This window comes from Mustela nivalis (genome assembly GCF_964662115.1).
Source record: "Mustela nivalis genome assembly, chromosome: 8".
NCBI lineage: Eukaryota > Metazoa > Chordata > Mammalia > Carnivora > Mustelidae > Mustela > Mustela nivalis.
Window position 1 is genome coordinate 101,251,394 of NC_139027.1, and position 25,514 is coordinate 101,276,907.

A 25,514-nucleotide genomic window follows, 5' to 3' on the forward strand; every position below is an offset into this window, starting at 1 on the left:
CCATTTTTGCTAGGCTATCCTATACTGGTATACAAAAGGAAAGAAAAGAAAAAAAAAAACTGAACACTAGTTGATGCACAGATGGTGGGGACACTCTGAAACAACAATAAGGACAATGACTGACAATTAGGAGCATTTCCCAAGTGCCAGGTTGTGCTCCAAGCACTAAGATAGCATCTCAGAAACAGATGCTACTATTACCCTCATGCTACAGGGACACTAAGGCACAGAGAACAAAGTTTATTTGCCCAAAGCTATTAATTGTACCTAAAAAGAGCGGTGAGGCTGGCATTTGAACCCAGATGATCTGACTCTGACACCCAATGCCCTCCCTTCCAAGCCAGGTTGGCCCTCCGTAGGTGGGGGATGTAACTGGGGAGAGTTCTGAGCATGACCAGGACATTGCGTTCAGGGTGTTGATCTGGTGTGAATAGTGCTGAATTTCAATGGAAAGGGAAAAGAATGAAGCCAGAAAGATCATCTGGATGGCCATCATAGAATGAAGCCAGAAAGATCATCTGGATGGCCACCATCCAGACACGAAGGGACCCAAGAAAGGGTAGAACAATGAAAGTAACGTGATAGCTAATGTTTTCTTGTTCCTATTGTAGCCAAGGCACTTGGACTAAGCATGTTCCCTGCTTTCTCCTACTTGGCAGCAGAACTTCTATGAAGTAGGGGCTAGCGTCATCCTCATACATGGATGAGGAAACTGAGGCCCTGAGTCATAAAGGCCATGCAGGGGGTCTGCGGCAGTCAGCATTTGAACTCTTGAACTCTTGACCATCACAGGAATCCTGAGAAATGATAGAACTAACAGAACTTGTCAAGTTCAAAGTCGGACATTGTGCTGGAGGGAACACATGGAAGGGAACCCAGGCTTTGGGACAAGACAGGACCCTTGCAGGGGAAGGGAGTCTGACAAGGCACACGTGAGAAGACACCAACTTGCTCTGCTCCCCACCAACCCAAGAGGGTTCAGACAGTCTGGGAAAAGCTGCAGGACCGTCTGCCAAACAGCCAGTCTTGGGAATTCCCAAGTGGGTGAACTCACATAGAGGATGCTTGCTGGCCTCAGACTCGGAAGGTGTTGCTGGGGGCAAAGATGCAGAGAAAGGTACTGGCCAGAATCTTCAGAAGGAGCTCATGGTGTGGGCACAGGTGCAAGTCCTCTCCTATCTGGAGCGGTCCGGCTGGGATGTGTCATGCCCACCCTCAATCTTGGTACTCACGTGCCTGGCGTGGCAACTGAACAACTTCCGTCTACTGACTGGGGCTTTGGAGCAGCTCAGCTCCTCCGGGAGTGCAGCCTTCAGCAGTGACTGACAGGAGGCTGCGGTTCCCACCCCCCACCTCAGTTAGGGTGATCAGAGGGGCAGGTTCTCCACAATCAGCCAGTCTCCATGGGGCTAAGCTTTAGCCACCGTGACCATGATGTGTAACTGGCCTTACCACATAGCCTTTATTCGATGCCCCCTCCTCTGCCTAGCCCTGCTGGGTGCTTCCCGGCATCATCCCCCCAAGGAAGCCCCTGTCCTGACTCCTTGTCTCGGGGCCAACTTTTCAGGAGTGGGAGGTAGGGGGGACCCTGCCTGAGACATGCCTCTTGGCCACAGGAGCTCCTCCGGTACCAATCTGAGGTGGAAACTGGCTCCTCAGACTGTGGAACAGGCTGCAGATCTGGGTCCCTCGGTGCAGAAGCTTCTGGGCTTTAAGGTCAGGGGTTTTTTTGTTGTTGTTTAAACTTGAAACTCCTATCCGGAGTTTCTATATCATACCAGAGTCAGGGTTAGGGTGGGAGGTATGACAGATAGAGGGAACAGAAAACCAAGTTTCCTCCAGGTAGCACTTATTCTGATGCTGCAAGGCATGATAAACCACAGATCTTCTACTGAGCTTCTCTACACAATAGTGATTCTGATGTCTGTTTCCTGATGATTTCAGGAAACCACTGACAAAGATCCACACCACCAGGCATCAACATTTAAAATACATGGAGTATTTTCTGATAAATTAGAGCACGTAATGGACTACTTTATCCAGAGTGCTTTGCTGAATATTTGCCACAGACTAGTTCTTTAAACCAGGACATATGACAAATCCAAACAGCAGTACCTGATCATTCACTTAGCTTTGGTATTTACACTTTTCAAAGGAAAAACTACTACAAAACTTCAAATAGTCAACACATAGCTACTGTGTATAAATTGTGGCTGTTGCCAACATCATCTCAGAGGAACACATAAATAAAACTTATTTCCCAAATAACGAAATAAATGAAAAAATGCAGACAGTGGGGATGAGTGAAGCAAATAATACATAAGACGAAGAGAAGCATACAGCAGACTCCCGGTGTCTGGCTCCCATGGGGAAATGTTTGGTGTCTAAGTCATGTGCTCACGCTCTGCCCTCACTGTTAGGGACCAGATTTCATGGTGTCTGCTCCAAGGCTCATTCTCAAGCTCTTTGTATATCATACAGGGTTCAGGATATGATTCACAGAGACAGTAGATGAATTCACGTCACCCCTTGGTCTGTAGATGTCTAAAAGGGACTGGAATCTCCTAATTCTGCAACTGGCATTATGCATCTGATTTGTGTGGAGGCCAAGAAAATTAAGGCCATCCCACCTCAAGTTTAGCTAATGTGGGAAACAGAGGCAGAAGAAAATCATTAAAATTCCTTACCTACTTGACAAGCCCTTGAAACAGACAGAGTGGCTCTCCCCTGGGGACTTAACTGCCCTCACCTTGAGGTTTTGCTAAGGACAATCCTACCCTGACCGACCCCCTACCCCAACAGGTCTGACCAGGATCCTGTAAGTCTACTTTAACAATTCCTTTAGAAAACTTTATCTCTAAACCTCCAAGATAGTGTCAAGAATCATTCCCAAACATATGGCCCACTGATAGACATCTAAATGGTCTCACGAGAAGATTTTTATTATTGGTAATAAATAACCTTTCTTCCAACAATAGCTAGCCCCTCAAGGTCCTGGAGACCTTGCTTCCAGAATTCCTTAGAGACTTACATCATCCATAATCCCCTTTATCCTCACCCACCACCGAGTCCACCCCTACTCTGCCTTTTAAAAACTCTGACTGTAATCTGTTTCAGGGTCCAAGTCCCTACTCCGCTGTGCCGGGTATACTTGGGCCCAAGCTTAAGCTTGTCAAATAAACCCTCGTGTGATTGCATCAGTGCTTGGCTCCTTGGTGGTCTCTCAGACTTGAAAACTCAGGCATAACAATGTGCATAACAATAATGGTAGGTTTTATCTGTTCAACCTGTGCCTCGGAAGCGGAACTGGGTATCAGGATTCCAGTGCAAGTCCTTTAGTTGGAAGTGGAGATTCCCAGAAAGCAGCAACAGACAAGCAGGAAAATGAGCTGGGGGAGAGCTGGGCAGATAATCAAGGTGTTATCAAGCAAGGCACTGTCTGGGCACCTAGAGCTTCTACCTGCTCCGGCAACTCTGGGATACAACCTAAAACAAATGTTTCATTTAGCCCAAGTAAGGCATGAAGGAATGCTCCATCCGAGGGCTACTTCTGGGCTGTCCTGCATTCTGGTAGAATGGGCTCTGCAGACCAGAGAAAGCCCAGAGTTGTGCAGGCTAGAAGTTGGGAGGTGGGCAGGCACACACAGGTTGCAAGTACTAAGAGCAGAGGTGGGGCACTGTCTATGCAGGGCAGACACTCTGCCAAGATCCTGGCATGCTTGCCTTCATGTATTCCTCAAAGCAACCTGATGACATGGCTGCCATATTTATCTCCAGGGACAGATGAGGGAAACTGAGACTTGGCAAGGCAAAGCAACTTGCCCATGGCTATGGAGCTAATAAATGAAGAGCCAGGACTGGAACGCAGATGGATTTCATTCCAAGAGTGTGCTCTAACCCTCTTCATGCTTTGTATCCAGCTCAGGGTTCCTGGGGACATCAATCTCTCAGCAAGCCCATGAGACCTAATGGTTAAACCTGAGCCTTCTGAAGTGGGTCCCAGGAGCAAGGAGGGGAGGGAATAACTTAAGATCTATTGAAACATAATAATTTACTCTCTCCGTGCTAATCCTCTCTGGACGCCAGTTGTAGCTTTGTGTTGACACTGACAAATTAAGGACATGCTCAGCACTTTTCCAAGAGTAAACAGCAAATTCCACAAGCTCTTCTAATCATTTTTCTCTTCCAGGGTGAAATCCCTTAACTAAACACGTCTGCCCAGTGAGTGAACTGTTGCTGGGACCTTGCTGACCAGATCATACAGGTTCCTTTACATTTCAAACCCCAGCAACTGCCTCTCTTCCAGAGCCCTGGGTCTGGCAAGACACCAGCTGAAGAGAGGCCTTCCTGATGCCCCCTGTCTGGCTGCTCAGGAGGACAGGGCTGCCTCTGAGTGGATCTGGCTCTGGTCCCATGACAGGTGTTTGTAACAGGCTAATCACATGAGAGCTGCCCTTAGAGGGGTGTGGGATGGAGAGAAGGTGAAGATCAAAAACCTACCATTTACCGAGCACCTACTATGCACCTGCCACTCTACAGATGTGGAAACTGAGGTCAGAAGTTCTCTGACTTGTTCCAAAGTGCTGAGGTTGTGGGTGACAGGTAACTGTCCTCACTCCTCATCTGGGTGTCTTGCCTCGTCATCAAACATCCCATTGGGCCCTGGCAATGACTTCCCTGTACCCCGTGTGTTTGAATTGCTAAACCCAGGCTAGCCCTGAAGAGAATGAAATGAGGGAGCAACACCCCTTTGCTTTTTTCCTGTCTCTGCTTCTTGATTTCAAGCTGACAACATAAAAAAGGAAAGGAAGACGCTGAGCCTGAATCCATCTGAAGGCTTTCCAGGGCAGCCCCCTGCCATAAGAGGCTATTTAAATTTATGTTAATTAACATGAAATAAAAATAAAGAATCAGTCCCTCCAACACACTAACCACACTTCCAGGGCTGAGTGGACATACACAGGCCAGCAGACTGCCTACATACACAGGCCATCAGAGAATGTTTCTACCAGTACAGAAAGTTCTATTAGATAGGGCTGGCATATAAAAGTGGAGTTGTTTCATAGCCAAAAAAGCAAGGGATAGTCTTGAAGAGACAAAAATCACCCCTGGGGTGGAGGTGGACCAAGAGCTTTGACATGCAAAGCTGCCTCTTCTTGGGCTGGTATGCGGGGCAGGGGCAGCGGAAGGGGCCCCCTCCACCTCCTGCTGGTAGCCTGGCCCTTCTGCCCTCTAATAACCGGCTGTTGCAGCAAATAGTTTATTCTTCGGCTCTTAACAAAAGCAATCTGGGCCCCACAGGGGCACATCCAGAGAAACTACTCCAGATATTAAAATTAAATAGAGAGAACTGGAAGGAACTCAGGCCACAAGGAAATGACATCCCTTGGTGAGGCCCCTTCCAGACAGCTTCCTCCCCCGGGACTGAAAGGGGAATAGACCACGTGGTACCTGGGCCCTCCCCAGAAAGACCCCCCACCTGGCTGCGCCAAGAACACATCCAAATCAGCCTTCCTTTAAGCTCTGGGTGGAGGGGGGTAGTTTGGGGTTGGGGTTGCAGAGCCCAGACTCCTCCTTCAGAAGCTGCCCCAACGTCTGTATTTGCTGAGGGCAGGCCTGTACTTTGATCATGTTGACTGGTTAAGAACAGACCCAGAAGGCAACTAAGTCTGGCTGGTGACCAGCTGGCTGGGAATTGAGAAAGAGTGAAGGGTACAGGGAGAGAGCCAGCAGAACAGGTGCACAAAAGAGGCCAGCATGGGAACAGTGTGGAAAGGGAGGGCAGAATGGATACATCCAGGACATCTAGGCATTCTATCTGTCTGGGAGCCCTGAAAACCAGCAACATCGAGGCAATATGGAATGGACCTAGAAAAACACAATTCCAGAGGGAGCCTGGTATTTAAACAGCCACCCCCCCCCCGCCCCACCAACCCCGCTGCCTCATATCCCCATCACTTCCTCGGATGCCAACTGGTTTCCTCCCGCAGCTTTGGAGAGCAAGCCAGGTCATAATGGAACCATGAGACAGAAATTAGCAAATTCCTTGAGTTTAAAAAGCAGGCTGATCTGGGAACAAGATGGAATTTGGTTGCAGGCTCACAGAGCCAGTTTCCCTAAATTCCCAGACCAGATTAAAGAGTCCTTGGGCTAGAGAAGGAGGAAAAGAAATATGGACAGGAACTGGGGTACAGAAAAGTCCCCATGCTTGGGATCCAGCCCCGGACACCTTTGGGCTGGAGATCAATGGTCCTCACTTCCACTCCCAGGGAGCCCTGGCTTGACGACCCACCACAAAAATCTATCCTCTAATTCTGAAATGCTCCAGCCCGTATAGAGCCCACCTCCTGTGAACACACATGAGCTCCTAAAATCAGCACTGGATATAGGAGTGCAGTGAAGACCGAGATGTGGACAAGGGAGTCCCTACCACTGGACAGATTGGGCCTGAGGCAGATGTATTCTCTGCCAGGGACCTCTCAGTGGCTCATGCATTCTTTTGCTGCCTTGGGAAGCCTGGTGTGGCCCCAGTGGAGGCGACCCTAATGCTCCACAGAGGAGGAAGTCCCTTCTGCATGCACAGGGTTGACACCTGAGTTCCAGTGGGGCTTCTCCAAGCATACCCAGGTTTTAGAACACAAAGATGGGCATTAGAAACATTCTCGTTCCTAAACCTTTCCTGGCTGGCCCATGGATGGTCTGAGCTCCTGGACCAGTTAAGGAGCCCATCTCCCAGCCAGATTCACTTAGCAGGAATTTGCCTTCATAAGGGCTATACATTCATTTTTAGACTGTGATCTGTTAGATCCCCCAATAACGGGTCCGTGATTAAAGAAGTGAGACTGATATAAAGCAAAGGTCAAGCAAAGCTTTATTTTGTGCCAAACATCAAGAATCAAACTGAGCAGCCAGGGCCATGCCTCTTACAGAGAGTGGCGACCCTTCTCTGTTTCACAGACTAGCTTTTAAGGGCAAAGGCCATGCGGTCGGGCCTGGCCACGCACAGGTAGCCAATGAGATTGTAACACACAGAGAAAGCTGCACAGTGATGCTAGGTGGCCAACTGAATTACAATTTACCCTATAGTAGGCATTTGACTTAGCCTACCACCTTGGTTAGAACTGGCGCCCAAAAGGCTCCCAAAGGGCAGGGGCCCATACTCCTTGGTAGCTAGGGAGACAGTATGCAACCCCCCACTGATCGGATGTCTCCAACTGGCCTGACCCACCCTTGTATCTGGGCTTTGTTACCTGGAGCTGGTTTCCAGGATTTTTTTTTTTTTAAGATTTTATTATTTATTTGACAGAGAGAGATCACAAATAGGCAGAGAGGCAGGCAGAGAGAGAGAGAGGAGGAAGCAGGCTCCCTGCTGAGCAGAGCCTGACGCGGGACTCGATCCCAGGACCCCGAGATCATGACTTGAGCCGAAGGCAGCTGCTTAACCCACTGAGCCACCCAGGCACCCCTCCAGGATTGTTTTTAAGTAAATCCCCTGGAGGAAGGGAAGCAGGGACACTTTAAGGGTTAAACAACAAGGTTATTGTTTAACCTTAATGGAAGCCTTTAGCTAAATAGGTCCTTACTTGATCCTTTATACGACCTCTCACACACACATAGAAATATGTGTACCGGAAGAGGGAAATTACATTAAAAATGTGAAAAGAAGACTTGAAGCTTAAGAAGAATATTTTTGAATGCTGACAAGGTACACAGAGGGTATTAATTTCTGCAATGGAAATTGACTTACTAAGGACAAGCCCATTTTGAGAAAGAATTTCAAATATTGATTATTTAAAGCTTCTTTTACTAGATGAGAAAAGCTTTTACTAGCTTGTCTTATAATCTCAAAGATTCAACTATCTACCAGGGGGATGATTAGCAAATTTCACAAGATATTCCTAAATCACAAGATTATTCACAGGCCTCTCTCTCTATTTAGGGCAGCCTCCATGGGCTTATAAGGTGCAAATTTCCTCACAGACAGAGAATACTGCTTTAGTGTCTCAACATTATAACAGATTGGCTATTAAGGAGGTTCTAAGACCAGTGTGTTTTCTTGGGGATATTCACTGTTGATACAGTTATACCAATGATGACTTTCCACACTAGCAAAGAATCCAACCATGAAGAACAGTCAGAAGGAGCAGAAGTATTTTTTAGGGCAATCTCGGGATTTAGGGTTTTTGAAATCCACAAAACCAGATGGATTCAAGGGAAAATGAAAACTGCAGCCTTTGGAAAGTTAAACCAGAAATGGCTATTTGATTTCCATGAAGCTCACAAAAGAGGGGAAAGCATTTCTGGGAAAGTCAAAGAAAAAAGAGAAGCAAGTTGTGAAGTGAAGATTTAAAAGACTGTTTTGGGGTGTCTTCAGAAGCACCCATGTCCACAGACCAGGAATCGACCAAGGCTGAAGGCTACGAGCTCTACGGAGCCCCATGTGAAAAGCAAACCCATGCGGCCCAACTGGAATGGGGAATTTGGAGTTTGAGTGCAAATGAAAAGTTTAGTCAGGTTTCAGAGTAAGATCTGAAAGGACTGGGTTCTTTGGTCTAGATCCACTATGACCATCAGTGAATCCCAATGAAAGGACAGCCTCAGACCCTCTCCCTGGGGCAGGCTGGGGTGACAGGTCACAAGTCTGGGGCCTTTGCCTCACTGGATGGGCAGACCCTGTTCTTCGGGGGCCCAGAGGCAGCTAGATGACATTCAGTCCCTTACACCTCCTCTTGATGCTCATGAACACCCATGCCTGGGGTGTTCTTAGGGTATTTAGACTCTGGGACCCCTGCCCAAATGGCCCTGAGCCTTTCTCTGTGGCCTGCCTGGGTCTTCGTCACCTGACTAGAGCATAGACCATGCTGGGTCATCTCTGGCCATGCCTGACCCTACTCCCTATGCAAGGAGGGATGGCAAGGTCAGGAATCTGCTTCCCCCTACTTCCCACTCAGCAGATGAATCACCTCATGGTGCCTACCAGGTGATCCCCGCCCCCACCTTCCCTGTCTTTAGTTTCTGTTCATTCCCGACGCCCTGCAATCTCGAGTCTCTACCTCTTTGATCAGAGGCTTCCCTTTCCTTCCTAGAGTTCCTTTTCTCCCTTTTTTGGAAAATGCCAACCTACCCCAGTCCAACTGCAATGACTGGATCTCCTCAGCCTGGAGACAGGGGAGCCTCATTGGTGCCAAGGGTGGCAGCTGGAAACCATATTAATTGCTCTGTGTGTGTTACTCTCCTGAAGGGCAGGGAGGATGGCAGAGTCTACTTTATATGGTGTTTTCAGAGAATGTCTTTGCTAAAAAAAGATTTCTCGTGCCTTTTCTTCAAGAGGAGAGTTCTAGGAAGTTGGGGCAAGTGGGGAAAGCTCTAAAGAGTTGATTGCTTTCACCACAAGGGGAGTCAAGCTGGGAGCAGCTTTGGGTCCAGGGAGGCTAAACATCTTGTCAGAAGCCACAGGCAGAACAAGGACAGCGGACCTGGGCTCCACACCCATACCCCCAGTGTGGTCTGAAAAGGAAGGTGTTAATTCCTTGCCCTTGAGTTGTGGTGGGTTTGTGACAGTAATACAATCTTATAGAAATGATGCATGTGACTTCCGAGGCCAGAGCATTACAGGCCACGGGGCTTCCTCCTTGTTCACCTAATGTCCCTCTCCAAGTACTGGAGTGCCACAGGGAGTCATGACGGAGAGGTCACATGGAGGCACGCTGGCCAACAGTCCCAGCCAAGCTGGTGATTTGGTCACTGCAGCCCGGACACCAGGCTCCAGGGCGGAGAAACCCTCTTGGGAGGGGGGTTCTCCAGCACCAAGGGCTCTAGCCCAGCTGCTGGGGTCACTGTCAGCCATCTGGATTGTCCCCTCCCAGACCCAGGTCCGGTGGCACAGCATTCCCTTTGTGCCCCTTCTAAACTCCTGACTCACAGACCCAGTGAATAACAGAGAGTGGTCATTGGGTATGTCACTAAATTTGGAGAATTTGTTTCACAGCAGTAAATAACCAAAATAGAATTAAGAGCATTTCGGGGGAGAGTGAATACCACAGAGACAGGAAAGCACAGTGGCGTTCCTAATCCAGGCCTGGGTCTGGGTCTTTCTGATTCTGCAGCCACTCCTTAGATATATTTTCACGTACACACCCTCCCCACACTCTCCAAACAGGGGCATAGAAAAGTGAGGACCCTCCATGCCCTGGGTCTGCCGAGGAAGCTCTAGGGCCATGGTGGACATTAGGAATCAGAACAAACGTTTTTTTGCTCACCTACTCTAGGTCAGATGCCATGTCAGCAGCGTGACACGTAATCTGTTAATTTCACAAATACATTGTCACTACCGTGTGCCAGAAATGGGTCTGGGAAAGAAGCCATGTGCGAGACCATGCCCCAGTTCCCCTGGGCTTGCATGTGAGTGAGGCTGATGGACAGGAAACAAATAATGATAGCATAATATGTCAGATAGTGATCAGTGATACGGAGAAAAACAAAGCCCAGGATGGGGAAAGATGATGGCATTCTAGAGAGGCTGGTTAGTAAAGGGTTCCCCAAGAGGATGACACTGGAGGAGAGAGAGCAAGTTAAATAGTAGACAGCAAATCTTGCTGACCTGGGAACTCATGGTTTAGACTCTGATATCAAGGAAAGAATATGTTGTTATCTTCCAGCTTATGAGCCTGCAGCCTCCTACAGAAGGTACATTTGGAGACTGCCCTCCACGGGGTTCGGAGGACCCACGCCAAGGTTTCATCTCGCTATGCCCACCCACCACTGGCCAGGTCTCCCCCTCTGGACCCTCTGGACCCTCCAGCAGAGACCCAAAAGGGGTACTTACGCAGAGCACGTGGAGAACGACCGCCCCCTGTCTTCGATCCTCGTTGGTGAAGATGTCATTGGGGAATTCGTGCAGGGCTGAAGAACGGAAAGAGAAAACCAGCTCAGAACAGAGGATAATATTTTCAGCTCTGGAAGACTGGGACAGTCGTGCCTGTCCTTGTTTTAATGCAGAGTCCATGAACTTGGATGAGAAAAAATCATATCTTTACATTTACACTTCTCTACCTGGAATTTAGTGTTTCCTTCAGGTAAGAAAGTAGGCAACAAACCTCAGGAGTGTGAGAAGCACAAGAGACTCGGCCCCCAACAGATATGTTTTCATGATACGTATTACTACATGCCCACAGCGGCTCTTGCTCACCGCTGCAACACTGGGAGGCAGTTAGATCACCCCTTGTGATTTATAGTGTTCATGAGAGCAGAGGTCTGTAGGCTTCCCTGCATTACCAAGGGGGTCCATGGGACACACAGGATTAAGATCCCTGTCCTAAACTGTCCCTCCTTTCCCACCAGAACTCTCTTGGCTTGGGGCCTCGGGCCTGATGCAACACCTTCCCTGGTCTTTCTTACCCTTTCTGAATTTGACCCACATTTGCCACCCCTGAAATGGACTATCAAGCACAGAGCTGCTCATGCCTGTCTCCCTGGTCCCAAGCCTTCCTTACTGGGCGATGAAAGCCCCAGTCTATGCACTGGCAGTGCCAAGATGGTCCCTACTAGAGCTTTCTTCTCTTCTCCCACCCTTTTATACTTTGCATGTGCTCATTCACTTAGTTACTAACTCCCGAGCAGCTACTGTGTGCCAGACCATGCTCTCACTGCTAAAAATTTGACAGTCAGCATTGTTGCGTAGGTGTCATATTCTTAACAGACAGGACCATTTGTTATTCCTTGAGCACACCTTGCATTTGCTTTCTTTTTATGTCTTTATCTATACAGATTGTACCATCAGCCCAAGATATCCCCTTCCCCAAGTGATCTTCTCTCCCTGCCTTTCATAAAATCCCATCAGCTTCAAGGCCAGAGCCTTCATAAGGCCTCCTGTAGGATCCATGGCTCTCGTCTCTGGAAGACGCATCAGAGCAGGCTCTGTGGAAAGCTGTACATGTTTCCCTGCCCTTGGCCCCATTATTAGCAAGTTTGGCCAGCTGATGAAAGCAGACTTTCTCTTGGAGCTCCACAAGCTCTCCGTCCATCTCCAGCACGCAAGTGGGACAACTATCACCAGTGGACAGGGAAGATGTACAAGATGACATCTGCTTGCCACATATCTTGTTTTGGGTTTTCCCCAAAGTAGATCTTCAGTCAAGGATTTGGGGATACATAGCTTATTTGGAGGTGACTCCTGGACACGCTATGAGCGAGGAAGGGGAGGAAACCAGGGAAGGAAGGGAGTCAAAGACAATAACATTGATGAGTGAGTGGGTGACCACACAGGACACCTGGGGCCCAGTCCCGCTGCAGATCCAGGGAGATGGCACAGAACATGCCTCTGGTTTGCAGCTCGTTGGCCAGGCAGTTGGCCCAAGATGCAAGTCTCTGGCTATTCCTTGAAAAAGTTCTGCTCTCTGCTTCCAGGGCATCACCAGATAAAGACACCACATAACTCTTTCCAGAGCCACAACAGTGGTGATATGGCCTGAAGCTACATCCAGCATATGAAGCACAGATCACCTGTACATGTCACAGGTGTGATCACACATGCTAGTTTTGTCCTATTCTTCATGTGATGAAGTGGAGAAGACAAGGAAAGAGAGGGAGGTCGTGATCTGCCCACACCCCTCCAAATGACTCTCCAAGCTGAAGCTATTCCAAACAGGCTGCACTGAGTCCCCCTGATCAATGGATGGGAAAAATGAGGGCAAGCCTGGAGGCTTTCACTTTGAAGACCAAATGACATGACAATCTGGAAATTACCAGAAGGGGACAAGCATTCACAGAGCAAGCTTGAAGTTTGTCCGTCAGGCCCTGGGCACTGCAAGGATTCCAGCCACTTTACTGAGGAGTCTCTATTCTAGCATCTTCCCTCTATGGGCCTAATGTTTCTGGCTGGTGTGCTCTTGTCCAGTAAGCAGAGGTAGAGGAGGCCCTCCAGCCTCCCTGGTGAGAAACCCTTCGACTTCCTCCTCCCTGAAACTTCCCTGCTGCCCACAGTACCCACAGAGGTTGGATCCGGGGAGACTTGATATTTGTAGCCCCCCAGTCAATTCCTGCCTGTCCTTCTTCCACACCTCCTGGCTCTCCTTGTGCATACAGGATGTCTTACACTCTTAGGAGATGCTTTCTCATACTTCCTCCTTTGAACCTCTCTTTGAATTCGCCTGAATAAATTTTAGTCCAAATAACTATCCCATGGCCCTCACCTTGCCCTCCCCTCCCGAAGTTGTTCAGTGTGGATCAGAAACCAAGAGAAATGTCCCTTTCTGTCCACTTCCCAAACCCAGGACACTGATGGTCTCCATGGGTCACCCCCATGGTGGGGAGTGGAGCAAAGGTAAGGAGAGGAAAGGCCCTGCTGGGTGATCTGGAAACCTTCCAGACCTGGCTGGTCCCCATGTCCACCTGGACTTGCCCAGACCATGCTGGAGGCTATGCCCTTGAATGAGGTGGGACCCACAGAGCCAAGTGCTGGCTCAGGAAGGGCTGAGGCGCTGTCCAAAGTCCTGGCCAAGCAGGCCACTGGCAAACTTCCTCATGAAATTGAACCTGGCTGGTCAGTGGCTGAGATAAGGGGTGGGTGTGATGGCAGGGGTGGGTGTGATGGCGGGGGTGGGAAAAGCAGAGGAGAGGCATTTAAGGATTCTCAGATCAGTCTGCTTCGAGAACAACAACAAAATTCTTATTTGGTGGTTCACAGCAATGTGGAAAGAATGACCAGGTTCCGTATCCCCCAGCAAGCTACTGACATGGATCCCACTCTACTTATTCCTTATAGGTCCTTTGTGAAAATATGTATTGGGCTGGTGATGAAATTGTAACAATAATTTCAAAGAGCTAATGCACAATTTGCAAAGAAGGATACATATATTTTATTTCGCTCCTATAGTATCGTCTTTTGGTGAAAGTGACAAGAAAAGATTTTTTAAACATGAGCTGGAGTCCCTCTCCTCTTGCCCTCCAGGCAGTAAGTTCTCCTTCAGAGGTCCCACATGCCTATGTTTTAGGCTGGGTCCCTCAAGAGCAGACCTTGAGACAGAGATATGAATGCCAGCAGTTTATCTGGGAAGTGATATCTGGGAGGAGGGAGACAAATCAGAAAGGGGCTGAGACAGTAGGCTCAAATTTGCTGGGGCCCCTCTGAGAGATGGTGTAGAATATGCCTCAGTATTGTCCACAAATGCTCATCCATCACTGTTGAAGGCTGTCCTAAACACTTTAGGGCTGACCCTTAACACTCCTCAACTCTGCACTTGGCTAACTCAGTGTGTACATGGGACCAGAGAAGGCCCCAGACAGAGTCACAGGTGCTTCAAGAAACCACCTGCATGTCTGTTGGCCATCTGAAAGATGGCCACAATTCCTCTTCATTGCTCCCTCCTGTCTCATAGTACGGTTAGTGCACAGAGCTGGTGTCTAATAAGTGTCAGCAGGATAAAGAATGCTAAAGGAATCCCCAGTCCTGGATACTGACTGGGGATGGAATATGTCCATCTTGTCCACCTGGCCCAACAGGTCAAGAAGAGGGCTGCCAGCCGCAGCTGCTTGCTTCCTTGAGCCCAAGTTAGCTCCCTACCTGGCAGGTAGGCCCCAAATACACCTGAGAAATTGTGTTTTCAGAACAGCTACAGCTGTCCAAGATAACCTGTAAAGATACATTGTGGCATGCTGGACTAGAAGGTTCTTCCCAGTGCTTCTTGACCTCAGTTTCCTCATCTACAAAACAAGGTAGGGCTGCTAGAGCATCCTGCAGAGCTAATGGTAGTGATGCCATTCCATGTGCCTTCTATTTTTGGTGTGCTTCTTCACACCCAAATCCAGAGAACCAGGGTCATTTCTTGACCAAGGTGGGAGCTGGATGGTTACCCATCTCTGGGAACTTGACACTGCCCTTGGGCTTTCGGTTAGATTTTGCATAAGGGCCCAACATGGAGCATCAGGCCTGGGTTTGGATCCCACCTATACCACTTGTTTAACTCATGGGTTATCTTATCCTCTCTCAGAGCCCTATTTCCTTCATCTGTAAAATGGGTGGGTGAATGCCAGCTTTGCAGGGTGGCTGGGGAGAGTGTAGGCAGAGTATGTAAAATGTCTCCCACCATCTTCCTAGGCCACTTATCATGAGTCTTCATAATTATAACAATGATGGGATGCTGGTCCGGCCTGGGGACAAGGATACATTCTTTTCTGGTCTTGGAGTTGAAATCCTCCTACTGCCAATTCCCACCTGCTTTGTGCTGGCATCTGTTTCTCCAGGATGGTGTTTAGTCTGAGAGAGCTGTGTGAATGCATGTACCTCTAGATATATGCTTCCCCTGTTCAGGCTGCATTGGAGCCAAATGGCCCACATGGTGTGCTGGGAACAGCTACACATCCAATGGAGGGTTCCCCCAAATACCTTCAAAATCCTCAAAGTCCCTTTCTGCTCCTCTCGTTCTATCCCTCAAATTTCTTTTTAGTACATCTCGTCAGCTCATGGGAGCCAGCAAAAGCAAGCAGTGCTGTTCCCATAGAAACCACAGAGCCCTGAACAGAGTGGATCCCCCTTAACCAAGGCAACAGCAGTCAGCTGTCCTGCTTCTCCTGGCTGCTTTCCTGAGGCCTGAGTTTGATGAGTCCAAATGGAGGTTTGCAAGGGATAGAGAGTATTTTCTGTTTCATTTGGGGGAAAAAATTGTAGCAGGGACAGTCATGGCATCTATAGGCATACTGATCTCACGTTGATTACATAGAGCCTCCCAAGATGTAGTTCCAAAAATTTAGCTACCTTAACAGGTTTGAGCGAAAGGAATCTGACTGCTACAACCATCACAACACTGGCCTTTTCGTCCCAGGGGCCTTTTTATAACAAAATACCTTGCACATTTTATTGACTTGTCTCTTGGGAGTTGCCCAAGAATTTAGGGTTGACACTGCCCAACTTCTCCTGTGCATGATGCATGACTTCATGCTTCTGCATTAGACAATTTCCTCCACCTGAGTGCTCCATCCCATAAAACCTTCTGTTCCCCCTTCCCCTGGCATTAACACTGGGAGAACACCATTAGCCAGCTGTTGTAGTATTCAGCCTCCCATAGAGTCTTCCAGACTCTGTGGTGTCCTTGTCCTATAAGTGCCCAATAAGCGGTTTTCCAACCAACTGCAGTCACCTTTGATTCCCACACTGTGAACTCCCTGCGGAAAGGAACCGTGCATTTTTCTCTCTCTGTGGCCAGCACCCACTGGGCCAAGGTCCATGAAAGAGAAAAATAAATACCATGAGAAGACAAGTGTGAACAAACTTAGAGGGACTTTCTCCCAGGGGATGGTTTTCGTATAAACACAAGACAGAATTATTAACTAAGAAATCCTGTTGGGAGAAACAGAGCAGTAAAACTCCCAGCAACTGGGAGTGGCTATTTTGGCTGTTCTCTCTTCTGGAGACCTGGAAGACTATACTTCTAGGTTCCCTTTAAGGGTAGGTGGGGCCACATGGCTTGCTTTGGTCAATGAAATGGGAGCAAACAATATATGTCACACTTCTAGACAGGCTTTAATAGCCAGTGTCTGATTCATCACTTTGCATTTTCTTATCTAAATATGCATAGAATCATACAGCAGGATGAATTCTGCATCAGCTTGAGTCCCCGAGCAACTGATATCAGAATCCTACCCCTCTGACATGCACATTTTATACCTGTAGAATGAGTAAAAAAATAATGTGCTTCTTCTCTTAGCCACTGACGCTTGGGGCTGTTTGTTACTCAGTGTAGCCCAGCCCATCCTGAGTAATGTGAGAGCTAATACGGGACTCAGCATTCTTCATGTGAGGCCTTGCCTCATCAATTTTTAGTTTCTTTTGTCTTCTCCGACAGACCAGGGGAGGACAGTTAAGGCTGGAAGGAATTTATCCTTCTCTTCTCTGCATTCCCAGTGCCTAGTGAGGTGCCTGGCACAGAACAGTCACTTAATTAAGAGTGTTTGTTGATTAAATGAACACATATGTCATAACTGAAGGCCCCTGAACAAAATTATCCACAAAGAAATATATGTGAAAATGGATATATTCTCAATTTAACTCTCTAAATATTTAGTCTCTGGAAAAGTTTCAGAGACATTTTGGTGCCCTTCTCTTATGCTCAGTGAAGATCAGTAAGCCACAAAAGTACGGGGGTTGGAGGTGGGGTGGGACGTATATGGCAATGGGAGAGTATAGGGTGTCCCAGAGAAGTGCAGGCTGCTGGGAGGTCGTCTTTGGAATCTGAGTCTCAACAACACTGGAAAATGTATTAACAAATCAATCATATGCAAATAAACACGCAGTTACTCAGTTCTTCACACACGCCGGGTACCCTACTCAATCCTAGTTACAGAAAGGCAAAGGAGGCACTGAGTCATCAGCTGAGTGGACCAAAGAATAGGTTGGAAGCCAGGGAACATTCAGCTCTTTCTGCAACCATCCCAATACTTAAGGATGAAACTAATCTTTATTGAGTCCTATAACTATTTTTCACTTTATCATGGTTTCTATGATAGGAATCTTTATCCTCAGTTTACAGATAGGTAAACCAAGACTCAAAGAAGGCAAGTCATGAGCCAAAGTTCACATAGATGGTAGTGGAGGGCCTGAGATCATGAGTGGGGTCTGACTTTCTAGCATATTGATTCTTCCATATTAGAAAGGGCAAACTGACCTTTCTCCTCCCTTGACTTTGAAGGTCACAACTTCTTCCCTTCGAAAGCCAGAAACAAAATCTGGATTCAAATGGATCGATGTGTGCATGGAAATGAGACCATAAACAGCATCTCTGTGAAGGAGGATATAACCACGGGTCATGGTAACCAAGAGCCTCAACGTGGCTGTCAATCAAAAAGATACTACCAGTCAAATTTGCTGAGAAAGTTGGTTTCAAATGCTTATGTGGTGACATTTGTTTACCACAGGCAGCCAGTGTTTTGTAAGAGCCTAAAGACCTGGACCTGAAGACTTCCTTCACCACTTACGAGTTCTGTGGCCTTGGGGAAATTCCTTAACCTCTTTCAGTCTTAATTTCTTAACGTGCAAAATGGGAGAATGAAAACAACACCAGTTTACATAGTTATTATGAAGATGAATTGTGATGATGTTTATGAAACATGTAGTACCTAGAATCAGGCAAGTAATTATCAAATGATAGCTCCTTTTACTTTATTAAATAGTAGAGAGAAGAAATACGGACAAGACTTGTTTCCTAGGACATCAGTGCCTGGGGACACTGCCCACATTCCTACCACTTTTAGGCTAAGCAATTACCAGCACCTGCGTCTGTCTGCCTGAAGACTTTCCCTAAGGCAAAGATGGGGTTCTCTGCCCAGATACTGCAAGCTGGATATGCTGGAGAATTAATACTGCTCTTTCCCCCAGGTGAGGCCCTCAACCCACGTCTGATGAAAGGGTGGGTGTATAAACACCTCAGCTCCCTCACCACCTGGGTGAGATAACTCTCAGATGTGTCCGGCGCTATTTTCTAGCACTCTCAGCTGGGGAAAGCTCCGGGTGCTCAGTGTGACAACTGGCTTTGTAATGCTCTTTTGATTGGATGCCTTCCCTTTCCTGTCTCACTTCCTGACTCCCCTATCTGGATCATCTCCCAAATAAACCTGTACTTGAATCTGCCTCAGGGCCTGCTTCTGAGGAACCCATATTTAGACAAGGGAAGCTAAGAATTTTGCACGTTGGCACCTCTCCATTTCAACAAAGATTTATTCTTCCAGCAGAGGACTCATCCATATTCAGGTGAATTGCCCCGCCACTAACGGTAACAGTTTTCAATGGCCTCACTTCTATACTTTTATAGGGGATTGACGCATCCTGCTTTGTTGACAGCAGCACAGAACCACCTAACTCCTGAATGCAGGTTGGAAGACTGTCTGCCCTGTTTTGATGGTGTTGACGTTGATCCAACACACCCATGAGAAGTTCCTTGATTTCCACTTCAGAGCTCTTTTTCTCATATCCATATTGGCAGGACATTTAAAAAAATCATCCCACAAGCTTTTCTCCTGGAAGGGAACAGACATTCTTTGCAACTAAAGAACCCCAATCATTAGTTACCATAGACTTTTGGCCTGGCAAGGCACTGCAATGTAATTTGAGGAACTGGAAACATATTTCTTTATCAATAATAAAAAGCCATGGCATCAGCGTTGCTCATGTCTCCAAGCCAGTAGCTACTGTAGAAAATACAGTGATCCCATGACTAATTTAGTGTTCTCAGGCCACAAACATGGCAGCACATAGAAGGAGGCCTATTTGTAGGGGCAGGAGCCTGCAACCTGTATTTGTTGCTCATGTGGGATGTCCATGGCTATATCAGTAATGAATTCTTATTAAAGGAAATGGAATATTTTTGGTCAATAGCCCTGTGGTGTTCAGAACTTTAGGCCCTTCATGGACTGCTCTTTTCTTCAAAATGTCCCTTGGTTCCAATGTTAGAGAACGTGTGGCTGGATGGACTGGGGTCTGACCCAGGTGTTGCATCTCTCATGATTTCACGTCTGCTTACTGATGCAGAGAAATTCAGACCAACAAACTGATATGCACAGAAACCCACTACATAGTTCCTTAAGGGGATGCACACTGGTAAAAGAAAAGGTCATTCCTCCTCAGCACCCTTGGAGGGGGGGATGAGGGTGCATGTCCTAAGAAAGGACAAATGCAATTTAAACAGTTCTTTTTGAATGTAGTAATTCCCCATAAAACTTTAAATCGACAGTTTTCCTTCTTCATGTGTTTACTTTAGAGCAGAGATGAAGTGTGCATGCTAAATGAGTAGACACTTCAAAATCAATGATTTCTTTTGGAAAAAGAAAAAAGTGTTAATCCATAACATTTCAGAGCCAGAAGTAACTATAGTGTTCTGTTGGTCTATAGATGGGAAGGTAATAACAGAAGGATTTGGTGAGAAGCACAGTTAAAGTTTTTCCTCTGTTTTCTCCTTTCAAAATCCGTTTTTTCTCTTTCACCCTTGATGATATTCCATGATCACCAGTTTCAGAGAGAGAAAATAGATCTCATCGCACATGTTCATCAGTAGAGTGGTAATGACTGGCTGTTAGGCTGAGTCTTAGATGGGGTGCTGTGTGGGAGAGGAACTTGATCTATTAACAATGCTGCCATATTGGTTATGGGAATGGGGATGGGGGCATGTGTGCTTCTCATTTCCCTTCACTGAAGCTTCGCTTACAAAGTGCGAAATTGAAAGAATAACTGGCACTCCCTGCTCCTAGTAATAGTAATGACTGCCATAATTTTCTTTAATATGCATCTCTTTTTGAGCATTATCTATTTAAAGATCGGGGGGATGAAAATATTTCAATACAATTTCCCAAAGATATCAAATATATTCAAGCAGATTCATTAGGTTGTTACACACCTAAAATATAGTTGCTTGAAATCTGGTTTACAGCAATGAAATAAATACCTAAAGAAACTCACAGTTAGTTGTAGTTGTAGGAAGAGATATAAATAAATAAGACAAACTACTGGCTAACTTAGCTGGCAAAACACATTACTCCTCATTAGTACCTGGCAACCTCTGTTCCTCCTTGGAAGAAAAATTAACATGTTACCTGGAGGAAATAATTTTCCTTTTTATGTTGACATATATTAAATATTAGCTACTATGGTTTGGAGTCAAAACACTCAAGAGTCTAACTATATCTGAAACTCTTTTAAGGGTAGGTCTCAAATCAGAGCTTTTTTGTTGGATCACTAAGTTTGTGCATTCAAAATCTACATTCCAAATATGATGGCTCCATCTGAATGAAAATTATGAGAAGATTATAATTAATCCAATTACTGTATCAATTTTTCCTTTTTTTTTTTTTTGGCTGTAGTGATGGTACATTATGGTTTTGAACGAAACAGACTAAATACCTTTTGTTTTCACAATGCGCTTTGTCCTCCAAACTAGGCTTTTAAGGGTACAGACCAAGAGTAGGACAAAGAAAGATCCCTCAAGAAGGTCACTGTGCTGTCTTGTAGTTACCAGAGCAAGGCTGGTTACAGCTTGTAGCAGACAAGGTTAAAGCAAAAGAATTTAGAATCTACTTGATGTATGTCTAGTCATTTTATATCGTATATCTGACTTTACAGAAGATGAACTGAGAAGACTCTGGATTCTGTTGTCTTCCTCAGAACAATGTTGAATTTGTTACAGTAGGCAGTTAACTACTGCAGGGTCATCTCTGGCGGTGGTTTTAGGCTTTTTTCTGACAGAAGTCTGTTCTGATTATGCTCTTTATCTTGGGATGTGGTCCTCACAGGATTTCAATGGGAAGTCTGACCTGTTTACCAAGCCCCTTACACACTGGGGACTTAAACTCCAGAGTTTGTCTTTTGAGAGCAATCTGAAATCCCTACTCAGCAATGTCAGGCTTTTAAGCCATTGTTCCCCCCAAACTGAAAGAAGGCAGCCACACCTGTCAGCTTTTCCCCTGTGAAACTCCCCAGGAGGTGTGGATAGAGCTGGAACAGAGCTGGGGGATAGAGTGGAACACAAAGCAGGGATCTTACTGGGTTGAGGTCTCCAAGACTGAAATTTGGAGCTTCTGGAGGAGCTAGAAATGGGCGTCCCAGAAAGGAAGGTTTCAGAGAGGGGGAGCCCTAACATGCATATAAATCCCCCTGAAGTCTTTGACACCTGAACTGTCCATGCTTACGGGCACACCAAGCAGTGTGGGGGAAACAATGACTATACTCTGGATTTTTTACTTCAGTTCATAGTAGAGTAGCTTGCATTGGATTAATTCCCCTGTAGGAATAATTATGGACTCTGGGAAATAAAGAAAAACAATGTTTAAAAACTCTGGAAAGTGAATGAAACAAACAGAATATATTCTGCATCATCACCTATGGCAGAAAACTTATAGGAAACTAAATTCACATTATAGGTTCCCAAACTTGATTAGCGCCATTAAATTCTCCATGGAACTAAGGCGACCTGGAGGAACCATGTGGCCCAGTAGTAAATAAGGACCTGGGGAACGTGAAGGTCATTGGAATGTGCTGGCAAGATCTGATAAATTTTATCCATACAAATTTGTATGGATAAACCAGGAATTGAGCAAAATGGGTCCTTGATGTAGCAGAGCTTATAGGAAGTGATGATGCAGCCTCCCACAGCCTTCAACTACAAATATTTCAAGGTCAAGACAACCCAGAAAAGCATCTGTGGCAGTTCTGATGTCTCTGACAGGTGATATTCGAAGGCTCAGAGGCAAGAATGTGTGTTAGGGGACAAAGGGTATTGGAAACCAGTTACTGCCAAGGGAGTGAAATCATGTTCTACTTCTTTAGGAGTCTGGAGGTTCTCATACATTTTCCCATAAGTGTCAAATTTTGACATCCTACAAGATGTTGGCAAATTGAAATTCACAGCAATAGAAGGTAGGTGTTTAATAAGTGCCTTTCAAGTCCAGACAAATTCGTGAAGCTTCAGAAATAGGAAAGAAAGGCAGGCAGCAGATCAAACTTCTGACTAAATCTGGTCACTAAATCAAGCACATAAACATATTAGTGATTAATTTTTTTTTTTAAGGAAGAAAAAGAAAATTCTGCTAACTTCCTGAATTAGTCAAGAACAAAATAATCGAAACTACATGTCTGGTGAAAGTAAAGTGGAAAGGCATCCACAAAGAAAGAAGGAGGGGTTCCACTTTGTTCTTGCCCCAGAACCCCATCATATCCCCTACCACAAGTCAATGACCTTTTGCCCCCCTCACCCCTGAAATTAGAATTTAGTGTCATAGTTGGTTGGCTTGTGTCTTTCTATGCACTTGCATATCATTGCAGGATTGTTGGAACTGAAAGCACATTCAAAGAAATCAACATCATTATTCTGAGACCAAAAAAAAGAAAATGGAAAGGTAACATACACTTCGTGATGCGTTAACCTCAGTCATCATGTCACAGAAGCTGCATGCAAATGTATGTATTTATTGTCGTAAACCAGGACAAATCTTAGGCTCACTCGAGAAAAAGCTGGTCAGAGAAAACGAAGACCCCTTGAAACCACCAACATCTAAAGTCTGGTTTAATGTGTACTTGAGGATGCTGGCCTGCAGCTCACCTGAGCTGCTTGGACAGTGAATTCATGCAGAGGGAGGGTAAAAGGAGTTGGCAGGCTTTCATAGGATAGAAGAGTTTGTATCGCTCCTTCCTTCAATCCTTCCTCACATAAACACTGAATTTCAGGGCATATCATATAGACCTAAGGGGGAAAAAATCTATTAAAATGATTCTTTAAAAAATGACCCTTTGGACATTTGAGATCCATGGTTTCGGGTTTTGTTTTGTTTTTGTTTTTGTTTTTGTTTTTGAAGATTTTATTTATTTATTTGACAGGCAGAGATCACAAGTAGGCAGAGAGGCAGGCAGAGAGGAGGGGAAGCAGGCTCCCTGCTGAGCAGAGAGCCCGATGCGGGGCTGGATCCCAGAATCCTGGGATCATGACCTGTGCCGAAGGCAGAGGCTTTAACCCACTTAGCCACCCCGGTGCCATGGTTTTGTTTTTGTTGTTGCTTTTGGGAAGGAATACAAATAACTTTATCCTTCTATGAAAGGCTCCAATGTTTAAGTTTTCTTGCCATAGCTCAAATAAGCAGAACCAGACTGTCACAGATAGCTGCATAAATAATCTCTGATCTCCTAGGTAACATTAAGAGGAGGAGACAGGCTAAGGGGCTGTTTTTCAGCCTGAATAGGGAAGCGGCAAATCCCACAGGGGTCCTGGACCTAGGAGACAAGGTCTTGCCTAATCACTTGGAAGAGGCTGGCTGTCAAGTGCCCACAGGTGGAAGGGCCAGTGAGAGCAGCGTTGTCTTTCCCTGAGTCTGTGACACAGAAGCAAATTGGCTGGCTTTCTCTCAGTGATTTCAGGCAACGTTTCTTTCCAAAGATACAGGGTTCCTTTGAGAAAGATTCAAGTACCAAAGAGATCCGATGCCTTCAGGATCAGAGTTGCACTCTGTAAGGACGGCAAGCTTTTCAGGGACACAGATGTGGGCCCAGATGTTTCCCTGTCAGTTTCACTCAAGGACATATGGTGTAGTGGTTATGCATCTGCCGGGTGGCCCTACCTCTGCCAGAGGATAACTAGGAAGTATGCCACATGGTCTTGCCCTCATCCACCGAAGAAGTCAGATTTGAGTGCATGAACATACAAACTGAAGGATGGTAACAGGCAGGCTATACCCTCCCAAACACGTAAGTATGCATATGCATGTGCACACACCCACCCACCGAAGAAGTCAGATTTGAGCGCATGAACATACAAACTGAAGGATGATAGCAGGCAGGCTATACCCTCCCAAACAGGTAAGTATGTATATGCATGTGCACACACATGTCTATACATATACACACTTATGTATCCTAGACATACCAACTGTTGCATAATGACTATCCCAAAATGTAGCGGTTTAAGGCAACAACACTGCTTTTATTGTATCTCACATTTCTGGGGAAAGTGGCTCTTTCGTGGCTGCTCATGTGATTGCAATGACTTAGTGTTTGGAACTGGAAACATGACACTTACTCATTGCTTGTCTGACACCTGCGCTGGGGAGACTCGAACACCTGGGGGCTGGAACCACTCAGGTTGCTTGGCCTCTCTCTCTAACTAAGTGTGGCTTCTCCACCTGGCCTTCCCTTCATTGGCTTGAGGACTTCTCCCATGGTAGCTCAGTGCTACAAGGCACAAGTTTCAAGATGGAGAGCTAGAGGAGGAAGCTGTATGGCCTTTTATGATCTGGCCTGGGAAGTCATGCAGAGGGTCATTACAAAGGTACGGGTGGCCTCAAGGGGGAGAAACAAGATTCTGGATGAGCACATGGTCCTAGAGTTACTGCTGTGGCCATTTTGGAAGAGGCAACCTGCCACTACTCACCTCTATCTGAAAAGGAGAACTACATCTACAGCCATATTTACAACAAATCTTTATCTAGATGAAGGTGAACCAGAGAGTGAATGGTATTTGGGGTCAGGAAGAAAAATGTCAGCATGAGCCAGCTCAGTGGATAAAGACTGCATGGGTGACTCAGATGTGCAGAGCCTCTAAGAAGAAAAGGCTTACACAGCTGTAGGCTTACAAGTGGTCAGGAAGCAGAGACAGAAGTATGGAGGAGGTGGGAAGTAGCAGAGCCATTCTCTGTTCTAAAAAGGTGCGTACTCTTCAATGGGTTTCTCCTTGAATGAGCAGCCAAGTTCTCCATGGGAAACACAAATAGCTACTAACGTGTTAACATATCACCATTTCCCTTACATAATCCTTCCTAATCCTCATCGCCATCCTGAGACCCCTGCACTTTATAGAGGAGGAAAATGAGGTCTAGTGAGAACCATCCTGGGGCCAGATCTAAGTTAAATGCCCTCTTGAGGGTCAACATGAGTCAGGGCTTAGTTCATGTTTTCCCAAAGGCCCAGAGAGATCAAGCATGGACTTATGCAAAACCCAGCTCTGTCCAACCCCCCCCCCCCGAAAGGAAAAGACTGCAACCAGAATCTAAGA

General features: G+C 46.4%; 1 protein-coding gene across 1 annotated transcript in view; it reads right to left on the reverse strand.

Annotated features, from left to right (window-relative positions):
• Window positions 1-25,514, reverse strand: part of SLC24A3 (solute carrier family 24 member 3) — a 486,207-nt gene that overhangs the window by 197,725 nt on the left and 262,968 nt on the right. The window contains exon 3 of the mRNA XM_082743162.1: window positions 10,826-10,902. Within this exon, the coding sequence (XP_082599288.1) occupies window positions 10,826-10,902 (77 nt within the window). The remainder of the gene's footprint in view (window positions 1-10,825; window positions 10,903-25,514) is intronic.